We start from the raw sequence: 14,881 nt of genomic DNA, 5'->3' as shown, positions 1-14,881 counted from the left end.
ATTAAAAAATCACTAACACTTTTCCTCTTTTCTCGATTGAGTATTAGTTTTTGTTGTACATATAAATTATTACAATCACTGAATACATAGTTAGTGAAAAAATTATCACTAGTAATACCACTAGAGGTCAAATTATTTCCGGAAATTTTTTTGAGATCATGAATATTTTGAAAATTTCCCGAGTCCCAGACGAGGGAAATTTTCTAAAAATATTCATGATCAAAAAAAATTTCCGGATATTAATTTGACTTCGCGTGGTATTCGGTAAGAAAATTCCACACCAAATTTGCATTTGAAAATCCAAAGCTGCATGAACAGATTAATAGCTTTGTCAGCAATTATTTAGGCTTTCAAATTCGTAATTTCTACTCATTGTAGTTGCATGGGAATACCATTTCAAGATAGAAAATAGTATATTCTTCAATTTTACATAAGTTTTGAGTAACTACAAGTGATAGAAAATGAATCAAAACTAAATTATGTAAACAAATAAAAACCAGTCTGTCAAAAATGTTCTGTTATTGTAAACGTCAAAAAATTTCCACTATAATTCGCTGTTGGGTACCCCACAAGCAAAAAATTTCCGATAAAATACCTCGGTTGTCATGGTGATCTGTCAAAATAACGTATTTTGATTGGTTCAAAATTACAGGTGTGGAATTTTCACATTTATTAACTGAATTAATAATTTGCAATTATACAAATAACAGTTATGCAAGAACATTCAGAAGCCATCTCTTTAAGTTAATGATGACATTTTCAAGTAGAATGACATTCTAGTAATGTTTACATATCCATATATACAGGGTGAGGCAGATAACTGGCCTATTAGAAATATCTCGAGAACTAAAGGCAGCAGAATCATGAAAATTGGAATACAGGGGTTTTGAAGGATGATCTATTAAATGAAAATATTTTCATCTCTTTGCAACTTCCGGTTATACCGGAAGTTGCTTATAACTTCGTTTTTTTAATGGGACACCCCGTATATTTTTACATTTCTGGATTCTCTTCGATGTCTTCTTTCTTAAAATATGAGGATTTGTAATGTTATACAGGGTATTTTAAAAGATAATTACTTTTTTTTTTATTAATGTCGTAGCAATATTCACACCCTGTAGAATTGTAGTAGTTTGACAACTAAAACTTTGCTTACCTTCAAATTATTTTTTAAATAGTCTACTATTGTTAAGACTCATTAGTATAGCTAAATTTTTAATTTTAGTATACAGGGTTGGTCGAAACTCGGAATGAGTATTTTCTGAGTTTTCTTAAATGGAACACCCTGTATTTTAGTATTGTAATGAAATGATATTTTTTGGTACTTTTTTATTTCTTAAGCATTCCCTATACAATAATAAAAATGTGTACCATTTTTATTCGGCTGCAATACGAAGGAAAAACAATCTTACTTTTTAATTAGAATAAGGAGTGCAGCCAGTCCCTTTAACTGCAGTTTTCTGCTCTTATTGGAGCGTCATCAGAAGGAACGTAGGCACTGTTCTCCTTAATCCAATCAAATTGCATCGAAAGGTTTTCCCAAATATTGCAGCCAAAGTGATGGTAATGGGTGGCTAGCGCCATCTGGCCGTAAAAATACGAAGCAAGTTTTCAATCCTAATAGCAAATAATTAATATTGAAAAATATCAAAAATCACTAAAAGATTTTTAAATTGAAAACTTACTGGTACATCCCCATGTATACGCCTCCAAGACTTCTACAATTTGCAAGTCATATGGATGCTGCAGTAAAGACGATAGGGAAGGAATTCTAAACCATGCAATTCAAATCCCCCGTCTGCAGCCGGCTAGGAACTGAAAGATGCACCCTAGTTACTCTACTGAGTAATACGAAAATAAAATAATAAAAATGTGTACCATTTTTATTCGGCTGCAATACGAAGGAAAAACAATCTTACTTTTTAATTAGAATAAGGAGTGCAGCCAGTCCCTTTAACTGCAGTTTTCTGCTCTTATTGGAGCGTCATCAGAAGGAACGTAGGCACTGTTCTCCTTAATCCAATCAAATTGCATCGAAAGGTTTTCCCAAATATTGCAGCCAAAGTGATGGTAATGGGTGGCTAGCGCCATCTGGCCGTAAAAATACGAAGCAAGTTTTCAATCCTAATAGCAAATAATTAATATTGAAAAATATCAAAAATCACTAAAAGATTTTTAAATTGAAAACTTACTGGTACATCCCCATGTATACGCCTCCAAGACTTCTACAATTTGCAAGTCATATGGATGCTGCAGTAAAGACGATAGGGAAGGAATTCTAAACCTTGCAATTCAAATCCCCCGTCTGCAGCCGGCTAGGAACTGAAAGATGCACCATAGTTACTCTACTGAGTAATACGAAAATAAAATAATAAAAATGTGTACCATTTTTATTCGGCTGCAATGCGAAGGAAAAACAATCTTACTTTTTAATTAGAATAAGGAGTGCAGCCAGTCCCTTTAACTGCAGTTTTCTGCTCTTATTGGAGCGTCATCAGAAGGAACGTAGGCACTGTTCTCCTTAATCCAATCAAATTGCATCGAAAGGTTTTCCCAAATATTGCAGCCAAAGTGATGGTAATGGGTGGCTAGCGCCATCTGGCCGTAAAAATAATATATATATATATATATATATATATATATATATATATATATATATATATATATATATATATAATAAATAAATATTAATTATTTGCTATTAGGATTGAAAACTTGCTTCGTATTTTTACGGCCAGATGGCGCTAGCCACCCATTACCATCACTTTGGCTGCAATATTTGGGAAAACCTTTCGATGCAATTTGATTGGATTAAGGAGAACAGTGCCTACGTTCCTTCTGATGACGCTCCAATAAGAGCAAAAAAACTGCAGTTAAAGGGACTGGCTGCACTCCTTATTCTAATTAAAAAGTAAGATTGTTTTTCCTTCGTATTGCAGCCGAATAAAAATGGTACACATTTTTATTATTTTATTTTCGTATTACTCAGTAGAGTAACTATGGTACATCTTTCAGTTCCTAGCCGGCTGCAGACGGGGGATTTGAATTGCAAGGTTTAGAATTCCTTCCCTATCGTCTTTACTGCAGCATCCATATGACTTGCAAATTGTAGAAGTCTTGGAGGCGTATACATGGGGATGTACCAATAAGTTTTCAATTTAAAAATCTTTTAGTGATTTTTGATATTTTTCAATATTAATTATTTGCTATTAGGATTGAAAACTTGCTTCGTATTTTTACGGCCAGATGGCGCTAGCCACCCATTACCATCACTTTGGCTGCAATATTTGGGAAAACCTTTCGATGCAATTTGATTGGATTAAGGAGAACAGTGCCTACGTTCCTTCTGATGACGCTCCAATAAGAGCAGAAAACTGCAGTTAAAGGGACTGGCTGCACTCCTTATTCTAATTAAAAAGTAAGATTGTTTTTCCTTCGTATTGCAGCCGAATAAAAATGGTACACATTTTTATTATTTTATTTTCGTATTACTCAGTAGAGTAACTATGGTGCATCTTTCAGTTCCTAGCCGGCTGCAGACGGGGGATTTGAATTGCAAGGTTTAGAATTCCTTCCCTATCGTCTTTACTGCAGCATCCATATGAATTGCAAATTGTAGAAGTCTTGGAGGCGTATACATGGGGATGTACCAGTAAGTTTTCAATTTAAAAATCTTTTAGTGATTTTTGATATTTTTCAATATTAATTATTTGCTATTAGGATTGAAAACTTGCTTCGTATCATTCCCTATACCTTTACTTTGTGCTTAATTGTTAGTCGAACCAACAATCTTAACTACGTAGGTATTTTGATAGCTAACCCATTATTGGTAATTTTAAGGATCAGTCTGGATTAATATGTATTTATTTCTGAAAAATTATTTGTGATTTAATATTTTCACGGCCAACCTAATAAAATGTTACGTATTATTTGTTGCAATTAATGTTTAGATTGAATCACCAATAACTCACAAATTAAAGCAGTTAGATATAGGGAATACTTATAAAATAAAAAAGTACTATGAAATATAATTTCATTACAATACTAAAATACAGGGTGTTCTATTTAAGAAAACTCAGAAAATATTCATTCCGAGTTTCGACCAACCCTGTATACTTAAATTTCAAAATTAGCTATACTAATTATTCTTAACAATAATAGACTATATTAAAAATCACTTGAACGTAAGCAGAGTTTTTAATGTCAAACTGTCACAATTCTACAGGGTGTAAATGTTGCTACGAAATTAATAAAAAAAACGTAAATATCTTTTAAAATACCCTGTATAATGTTACAAAATCTCATATTTTAAGAAAGAAGATATTGAGGAGAATCAAAAATGTAAAAATGTATAGGGTTTCCCATTTAAAAAAACAAGTTATAAGCAACTTCCGGTATAACCGGAAGTTGCAAAGAGATGAAAATATTTTCATTTAATAGATCATCCATCAAAACCCCTTTATTCCAATTTTCATGATTCTGTTACCTTTAGTTCTCGAGATATTTCTAATAGGCCAGTTATCTGCCTCACCCTACATGTATATATATATATATATATATATATATATATATATATATACATGTATATATATATATATATATATATATATATATATATATATATATATATATATATATATATATATATATATATATATATATAGTTAGCTGTAGCCTTGCGACTGCGGGTCTTCTAAAAATCTGACCAAAAATGGTAACCTTGCTCCTGTAGTAATCCTTTTACAAGTTAACAAACAACTTTTTTTAACTTGCTACACTATACTAACGAGGCCCAAATAGGCCGAAACACCGGTGTATATAGTTGCACAGAAATGTATGGAATGATGACCCTTCATCATTTTATATATTTCCAACTAAATTCACATTCACTTTACGAGTATTAGCCAATGATTTTGCTTATTTATTTTTATATTTGTACTCGATTATCCAACATCATTATATATATATATATATATATATATATATATATATATATATATATATATATATATAACCGGTTCTATAGCGTTCTACGTCTTCCGGTACCCAATCGCCAAGCCTGTCGATCTAGCCAGTCTCTTTCTTGAAGATTTCTTTCTGACATGGCTTTTGTAATTCCTTGTTTCCAGGAGGTCGGTGGCCTTCCTCTTTTCCGTTTTTCTGGCGGTATCCATCTCATTGTACTTTTTGGTAATCTTTCATCTCCCATTCGTTGGACGTGTCCATACCAAGTAAGTTGGTTTCGTTGTACCTCGTCCACTATTGTTTTCTGCGTCCATCTCGATATTCTGGCAGATTTTCTAAAAAAATCCATTTCAGTAGTAAGCAGCTTATTTTCGGATTTTTTTGTCATTTGCCACACTTCGAAGTCATACGTTAAAATTGGTTTCAGAATAGCGTCATACATCCTCATTTTTGTATTTAAATTTATGTTATGTTGCCATAAGACAGGGTTTAGGGCTCTAGTAACCTTTCTAGCCTTCGTCACTCTATCATCTATACTGGGTTCCGTTCTTCCACTGTTTGTTAATTTAATCCCTAGATATATATATATACTCTGTACAACCCCTGATGTAGTCACTTCCGTCAAGATCTAGGTCCTCCTGTTGTATTTGGTTACCGATGTGTAGATATTGTGTTTTCCTTATGTTTACCTCTAAACCCCATTTCTTGTATTCTTCCATCAATTTTCTGGTCATATATTCTAAGTCTTCCTTATCTTGCGCAACTACCACCTGGTCGTCTGCGTAGTTCAAAGTGTATAATGTTATGTCTCCGATTGGTATACCCATACCACTGCATTTCTGCTTCCAAAGTCTGAGAGCACCGTCGGTATATATATTGAAAAGAATGGGAGATAAGCAGCACCCTTGTTTAAGGCCATTTGTTACTTGGAAGCTAGATGACAGATGGTTACCTCTCTTTACCCTTGACATAGAATCTTTATAGAGGCATTGTATGGCTTTGATGACAGTTGCAGATATGTGTGTATTGTCCAAAACCTCCCACAATTTTTTCACGGGAACTGTGTCATATGCTTTCGTTAGGTCGACAAAAAGTATATGTGTGTCTTGTCCACGGTCTAGTCTTTTTTCCATAACCTGTGTTAGACAGAATATATTATCAATCGTAGATCGGCCGGCCCTGAAACCACACTGTTCTTCGGATTCATAGGGTTGATATTCTTCGCAAATAATGGTTTTCAGTATTCTGCCATATAAACGGCTCATTGTGCTTGTTACAGTTATTCCCCTATAATTGTTGACATCACTTTTACTTCCCTTTTTGTGTATTGAAGAGATCCAGCCCTCTTTCCAGCTTTTCGGAACTTGTTCTCCGTTAATAATTCTGTGAAGGAATTCTGTGATCATTCGGATTAATTTTTTTGAACCTGATTTTATTAGTTGTGCGGGAACATTGTCAGGGCCAGGTGCCCGACCATTTTTTAATTGTGAGATAGCTTTCTGTACAATTTCTGTTGTTATTGTTATTTCTTCACCTTCTACTATTACTGGGTTTGATTCTTCTTGTATGTATTGTGGGCGGTCTTCAGTCAGCAAAGATTTATAATGCTGTTCCCATGTATTTGTTGTTATGTTGTCAAGCCTTACATTTTCTGTTGTATCTGATCTCAATGTTTTGATAAACCTCCACGATTCTCTACTTCTCCTACCACCTATATATGTTTCCAACTCATTACATTTCTTTTCCCATGAATCATTTTTTATCTGCCATACGTCCTGTTTAAAAATTTTGAGGGAGTTTCTGTATTTTTCCTTGTCTTCTATCCGGCCAGTGTTTAACCATTTTTGGTATAGTTGTTGTTTATTTTCTTTTTGTGTTTGTAGATGTTCGTTCCACCAGCTATTATCTTTATGTATTCTAAGTATTTTCTTTTATACCTAGCGCCTCTTTGGCGGCTTGGTGTATACTTGAAATAATGTGTTGGTGTACGTTTTCTATGTTTTGTGTCAGTGTTCCTTCATCCAATATATTATCTAGTCGGCTTCTGTATAGCATTTTTGTACTGTGGTGTTCTAAACTTTCTAGATTATATCGAACCGCTTCAATTTTCTCTCCATTTCCTGAGTCTGAGACACCCTGTTTCTATTGGGCCCATGAAGGCAGTATTATTTTGGATTTTATCAAGTAATGGTCACTTCCAGTTTCTGCTCCTCTGTGTGCTCTAACATCAAGGATTCTCAGTTTAGTTTTTTGGGCCACAATTAGATAATCAATAATCGATTTCAAATTGCGTGTTGTTTGAATCCACGTGTAAGTATGTATATCTTTGTGTTTGAAGAATCCGTTCATGACTTTTAGTTCATTTCGCGTACAAAGTTCTATTAACCGCTCGCCATTATTATTTAGGATTTCTTCTCCATACCTTCCAATGACATTATTTCCTATTTTTTTGCCCACTCGTGCATTCATATCTCCTAAAACTAAGAGCTCCCGACTTTTACCGATTTGTATTATGGTGTCTTCTAAGGTTGCGTTATATTGTTCTTTCTCTTCCACTTTAGCATCATCAGTCGATCCGTATACCCCTACAATTGATAAACGACGCCCCTTTACGGCCAAATTCGCTGTTATTATTCTAGCATTTATTTCTTGCCAACTTGTTATATGATTTTTATACTGCTTATGAATGAGTATGGATACTCCTCTTTTGGCACGTTCATCCTTTCTGACTCCACTATATATGTGTACATATTCTCCTACATCGTCTACTCCTTGTCCTTTTTTCTTGGTCTCAATTAACACTAGAATGTCCATGTTCATTTTTAAACTTTCTTGCTGAACTTCTGCAGTCTCTCCTTTAATACCCTGTATATTCCACGTTCCAACATTCAATATCCGATTTCGTTGCCAAATTCGTTTTCCAGAATGTCCGTCCTTTTTCCGAGGCTTTACTTTCGGTTTTTTTGCAATATACTTTTTCCGAGGAATGAGGAGCAAGCCCATTGCCTCAACCCCCAAGCTTGGAGGACCAGAGTTTTGAATTTAGAGTGACCGTCTCTTAGGTAATTGCCTTCACCATGACTAAGGAGTTCCATACATAACTGTTACATATCCATACCAGTGTGAATTTTACTACACGTAATTTGCCGTGTAAAGACAGAAAAAGTAGGGATAGCCGTAAAATATTTGCGAATTATGTACCGATGACCTTAATTTTGAATATTTGTCGAGATATTTGGCACACATAATAATAAAGTAAAGAATGGCGGTACAGAGACCAATTTGAAAAATATGTTAGTAGGTGAAGATTACTCTATAATAAAACAAAATATTACAAAAACGAGTCTGTACCGCCATTAAGAACAAAACAAAAACACTTTCTTCAAATAAACTTTTTTAGCCCATGCCTAGATTTTGTGTCACATTGGAATTACTAATAACCGATTATCTCTAACAAGAAATCGAACTTGACTGACTAGGCAACATTTAGCGCGCCTATGAGTATAATACTTATAATCAAAATATTGTGCCTCCCTTTTTGATAGTATAATGTCACTGTCACTGTCGTATTGCCGAGGCACTGTTACCACACTTTTGAAAGCTCGCAGAACTTTCAAAAAAAAATTGATAACGCCCTGATATAGCTTCTTAACAAACTGTAATATAAATTATAATAAGTAAATGATTTATTTAGGTATGTGCAGTTTGCAAAAAAATACCCTATGAAAATTTTGTATTGTTTTATAATTTTAACGAAGATTTATTTGTGTGCTTGGGATGTAAAACAATATACAGTCGGAAAAATGAAAGAATACCCATGAACGATCACAGCAATGATGAAATACCGAAGAGTTTTTACAATATAATAACGAAAACCCCTTTGTTTTAAAACCAAGCGGGCGCTTGATTGGCAACCGTTGCATGTATATGTAACAAGCGTAAATATATGTGCGGAAAAATATTTCGATTGAATTTTTTTTCACCGTCTTCTTTGAAAACATCCTCTCTTAACAAATTTGTATATTGCCAGGATCAAAAAGTCAAAAAAAATTTTAAACGTTTGTTTTTTGTTTTTTCTTAAAACTAATTTTTTTGCAACGGACAAATTTTTTTAGGTTTTTTGGATCATTAAAAATAGAAAATATCTTAAGTGACTTTTCTGTAAATGTGTTAGTTTTCGAGATATAAGCGATTGAATATTTAAAAATTGCAAAATCGGCGATTTTTATTCCTCAAAAAGTATGTAAAACACCGAAAATTTCAACGACACCAAAGTACGTAAATATTCTAAGAATATCGATTGATGAAGTCCCGAAGAGCTTTTTGCAATACATTATCGAAAACCTCTTTGTTTTTTAATTGCTAGTCAAGCGGTCGCTACACTATTTTTAACCGTTGCATGGTTTTTTAACCGTTACACAAAATTGTATGTAATATGCGTAAATATATGTGCGGAAAAATATTCTGATTCAATTTTTTTTCACCATCTTGCTTAAAAAGGTTCCCTATTAACAAATTTGCATGTTGCCAGGGTCAAAAATGTGTCAAAAAATTTTTAAACAATTTTGTTAAACTTCAAATGTTCTCCGATTATATATTATATACACGCAACAGTTGAAAATAGTGTCGCTCCCGCTTGATTAGCAATTAAAAAACAAAGGGGTGTATTGCAAAAAGCTCTTCGGGATTTCATCATTCGATATTCTTAGAATATCTACGTACCTTGGTATCATTGAAATTTTTGGTGTTTCACATAGTTTTTGAGGGTTAGAAATGGCCGATTTTGCAATTTTTAAAATTTCATATCTCGAAAACTATCACATTTACAGAAAAGTCACTTAAGGTCTTTTCTATTTGGAATGATCCAAAAAACTTAAAAAAATGTGTCCGATGCAAAAAAATACTATTAGGAAAAAACAAAAAACAAACGTTAATTTTTTTTTACTTTTTGGTCCTGGCAACATACAAATTTGTTAAGAGGGGATATGTTCAAGCAAGACGCCGAAAAAAAATTGAATCGAAATATTTTTCCGCACAATTATTACGCATGTTACATATACATGCAGCGGTTGCCAATCAAGCGCCCGCTTGATTGGCAATTGAAAAATAAAGGGGTTTTCGATATTTTATTGCAAAAAACTCTTCGGGATTTCATCAGTCGATGTTCAAAGAATATCTTCTTACCTTGGAAACATCGAAATTTTAAGTTTTTCACATAGTTCCTGAGGGTTAAAAATGGCCGATTTCGCAATTTTTAAATTTTTAATCGCTTATATATGTCAAAAACTATCAACTTTAGAGAAAAGTCACTAATGACCTTTTCTGTTTGAAATGATCCAAAAAATCTAAAAAAATTGTTCGATACAAAAAAAAATATTTTAGGAAAAAAACAAAAAAAAACTTTAAAAAGTTTTGACCCACTTTTGGACCTGGCAACCTGCAAATTTGTTAAAAGGGGTCCTTTTTGAGTAAGATTGTGTAAAAAATCTGAATCGGAATATTTTTCCTAGCGGATGCGCAGTGGGTTTCTGGACTATAGCAATAATTGAATTATAGAGTCAAGAAAAGTCAAGTATCACTTGTTTTAATAATGTGTATTACCACCACGTTTCTGAATAACACTCATCATTCGATTTATCATAGAACTGACCACGTTTTGGATGTCCCTTTGGGGAAAAGTGGTCCTATCCTCAATTAGAGCCATTCGTAGCTCTTCAGATGTTGTTGGAGTAGGTATATGACCTCTTACACGCCTTTTGAGAAGGCTCCATATATCAGTAGAAGATTCAGTAGTATTAAGGTCTGTAATTGAGCAGGCCAGTTCATTGGAATATTAATATATCTCGGAGTATCTTGCATTAGCAGAAAACCATTGCGAATAAATCCAGCATATGGCATCACATGATGGTGTATGATCTCCGTTATGTATCTGCGTGTTGTTAATGCTCCCCAGTCAATCAAGACGAGATCCGTGTGTGCCTCAGAAGAAATCCCTACCTAAAACATTCCTGAGCCACCACCAAAAGCAACCTGGTTTGAACAAAATGCAAGTCTGGGTCTTTTGTGAGCAGAAGTAAGTATTGGCCGCGTTGTTGGATTGCAAGCAATTAAATCCTGTTCTCTTAACCTTAATCGATTACGTCATCACGCCCAGATGGATGACGTCAGTAGTACTATATATATGCCAAAAAGTCCTAAATTAGAAATAAAAATCGACCTGTCTGAGGATTTCTCTTAAAATTTGCCCATTATCGAGATGATGAATTTATGCAAATTCAAACGTCCTCACTTATACTCAGTGTCGCGCCCGCTTGATTAGCAATTAAAAACAAAGGGGTTTTTGATATTGTATTGCAAAAAATTCTTCGAGATTTCATCAATCGATGTTTAAAGAATATCTACCTACCTTGGCAACATTGAAATTTTCAGTTAAATGTCCGGATCAGGGTTAAAAATTGCCGATTTCGCAATTTTTAAATTTTTAATCGCTTATATGTCAAAAACTATTAACCTAAGAGAAAAGTCACTAAAGACCTTCTCTATTTGGAATGATTAAAAAAACCTAAAAAACTTTGTGCGATGCAAAAAAAATAATTTTAGGAAAAAACCCTAATCTTTCCCCTCGCCTGGCAAGGTCGTATGCTGTTCAGAATTACCTGTCACTGTACACATTTCTTCTAAATGACTTACTCATACACATACTTAAATTTAAACTTTACAGGAGAAAGTTTATTTTTCCCCTAAACTATGCACTTTTCGATTCACCTGGTAGATACACGTACAGGGCTGATGCCTGCCAGGTCATGGTTTTTAGCCTTGGTGTGCAATGAATTATCACTATACAAATTTCTAGCCTTACAGGAAAACCGTTACTTGGAGGGTTCACTAGCTCTTAGACTAATACTTAAAGGTATTAAATCAGCTACTAGCCTACTCGAAATAGCAACTATATGTCTTAATTTACAAGAATTAAAATTTTCTTTGACATTGAAAAATGAAAAATTATTTACTTTTAGGTACGTGACTAGTTGGATAGAAACCAGAGAAATCGTTGCAGAAAAGTCAAACTTAATAATGCTTTTTGATAAATATATTCCTGCCTGTTTAGAAAATGTTAGAACGCGATTTAAGAAGATTACGCCAATAGTTGAAACGTCTCATCTTGCGATGTTATGTCATCTTTTGGACTGTCTCTTAACGCCACAGAATACACCTGTAGAGTGTCCAAAAGAATGGTATGAGTTATATTTCGTATTTTGTTGCGTTTGGGCGTTCGGATCAGCAATGTTTCAAGAACAGGTAGTATTAAAAATTAAATAACAATAAAATTATTTATACGGGTACTAACAACTAAATTATCAGACACACTATTATTAAAAACATTAATTTACACAAACTAAAATAATTAAATCCAAGAAATACAATAATAAATAATAAGTTCAAATTCTATCATTTTATAGTTAATTTTGAAATGGTATGATTTCTATAAACATAAAATTTAATATTGTTCGTCCGCTATAACTTTTCCCATGCGTCATGATTCATTTTCAAACAAATTAAGTCAAAACATATAGTCCTGTCGCTAGGGGGGGGGGTACAACGGACTTCTTAATTTAGATGGACTTACCCAAGTTTTCTTTATGTATTTTGACACACGAATTTTTTGGGTAACAGTTGATCCGGATGTCGATAAGATTGTTATAAACAAAGAACTTGAGGAATTACAAAACAGCGATTTTTCGCAAAACAAAACATTTTTTTGTATTTTTTGGGTGATTCTCAGCAAAAAATGGCCTTAAAAGTTTTTTCGTAGGATGCATAGCTTTCGAGATAAACGCGGTTGAATTTTAAAAAAATCGAAGGAGTGCAATTTTTGAACCCGAATATCTTGATTAAAAAATAAAATAGCAATTCTGCTTCCTGCATTTGAAAGTTCAAGTCAAATTCTATCGGTTTTGATTATTTTCATTGCTGAAAATTAAGTTTTTATTTGTTAAACAAAGCCAAAATACATAGTGTTTCTCGTGCCCAATGCATGCGTTTTACTGTACGTAATCTAGTAATGCATTAAAAACATCATTCAATCACTATGTGTTTATAGGTTTCTTTAACAATAAAAAAATTAATTTTTAGCAACGATATGATCAAAACCGATATAATTTTACTTGAACTTTCAAATGCGGTAAGCAGAATTGCTATTTTATTATCATGCTATTATGCTATGATATATATCAAAAGTTATTCTGGTTCAAAAATTGCAATTTTTCGATTTTTTTAAAGTTTAACCGCGTTTATGTCGAAAACTATGCATCCTACGAAAAAACTTGTAAAAACATTTTTTGCTTAGAATGACCAAAAAATACAAAAAAAAGGTTTTGTTTTGCGAAAAACCGCTGTTATGTGATTCCTCAAGTTCTTTGTTTATAACAATCTTATCGACATCCGGATTCTTTTTTAAATTGCTTCAAAACGTACCTAAAAATGTAAATTTTCATGTTATTACCGGGTCATAATACATAAAAAAACTTGGGTAAGTCCATCTGAATTAAGGAGGCCGTTGTACCCCCACTGGCGACAGGACTAATAAAGTGAAACGAACGTCGCGTCGATGTGAATATACATTTTGTATACTGTATATACAGGGTGTAACAAAAATGCCGGTGTTTTCGATAATCTAGTTTTTATCGAGATGCCGCTTCTTTTTTAATATGTTTACATAAAAATTTTATGGGAGTTTTGTTCCTTTAAACCCCCCAAATATTGTGGTACCATTAGTTAAACAGAGTGTTTTTAAAATTTTTTGCCTCTTACTATTTTTTCTATAAGGCATCTTTTATCGAGATTTGGCTTCTTTTTTAAATTGCTTCAAAACGTACCTAAAAATGTAAATTTTCATGTTATTACCGGGTCATAATACATAAAAAAACTTGGGTAAGTCCATCTGAATTAAGGAGGCCGTTGTACCCCCACTGGCGACAGGACTATAAAGTGAAACGAACGTCGCGTCGATGTGAATATACATTTTGTATACTGTATATACAGGGTGTAACAAAAATGCCGGTGTTTTCGATAATCTAGTTTTTATCGAGATGCCGCTTCTTTTTTAATATGTTTACATAAAAATTTTATGGGAGTTTTGTTCCTTTAAACCCCCCAAATATTGTGGTACCATTAGTTAAACAGAGTGTTTTTAAAAATTTTTGCCTCTTACTATTTTTTCTATAACGCATCTTTTATCGAGATTTGGCTTCTTTTTTAAATTGCTTCAAAACATACCTGAAAATGTAAATTTTCATGTTATTACCAGGTCTCTATAGTCATACGTAACCATATACAAAAATGTGGTGGATTTGACAAATATTCAAAATATCTCGATAAAAACTGGCTTTACGAAAAAGTACTAAGAGGCAAAAAAGTTTTAAAATCATTGTGGTTAACTAATGGTATCACAATATTAATTTAATTGGAACGTACGCAAAATTTGGGGAGTTTGAAGGAACAAAACCCCCATAAAATTTTTATGGGGTGCACAAATTTCACTATAATTTTTTTAAAAGATTTTCCTGCCATAAGAATACCACACGTCCATTTTTAATAAAAAATCTCGAATAGTTTTCGATATATTGGAAAAATCGATTTTCATTTTCTAACTTCAAAGAACTGTAACTTTTTTTATGTGCACATTTGTACTTAGGTAAGTTAGGTTCCATCGAACTATTTTTGGTCCCAAAATATGTGGTACAGTTTATGACCTGTTATTTTTGTCACACCCTGTATATACTACACACATCGGCGTACGTTTCACTTTATATTTTGACTTAATTTGTTTGAAAATAAATCTTGACGCATGGGAAAAGTTATAGCGAACGTACAATATGTATGCTGTTGGTAAATAAATAAATAGAAACAAAACTTA

The 14,881-nt window shown here is 33.1% G+C and overlaps 1 protein-coding gene across 1 annotated transcript in view; it reads left to right on the top strand.

The window, feature by feature from the left end:
• The window catches only part of LOC114342807 (dynein beta chain, ciliary), a 399,165-nt gene that overhangs the window by 170,704 nt on the left and 213,580 nt on the right, over positions 1–14,881 (top strand). Inside the window, exon 25 of the mRNA XM_050645369.1 lies at positions 11,982–12,264. Coding sequence (XP_050501326.1) covers positions 11,982–12,264 — 283 coding nt within the window. The remainder of the gene's footprint in view (positions 1–11,981; positions 12,265–14,881) is intronic.

The sequence above is a fragment of the Diabrotica virgifera genome, chromosome 3, assembly GCF_917563875.1.
Source record: "Diabrotica virgifera virgifera chromosome 3, PGI_DIABVI_V3a".
Classification (NCBI taxonomy): domain Eukaryota; kingdom Metazoa; phylum Arthropoda; class Insecta; order Coleoptera; family Chrysomelidae; genus Diabrotica; species Diabrotica virgifera.
The sequence above is the reverse complement of the archived record's forward strand: the minus strand, read 5'-3'. Positions and strand labels throughout refer to the sequence as shown.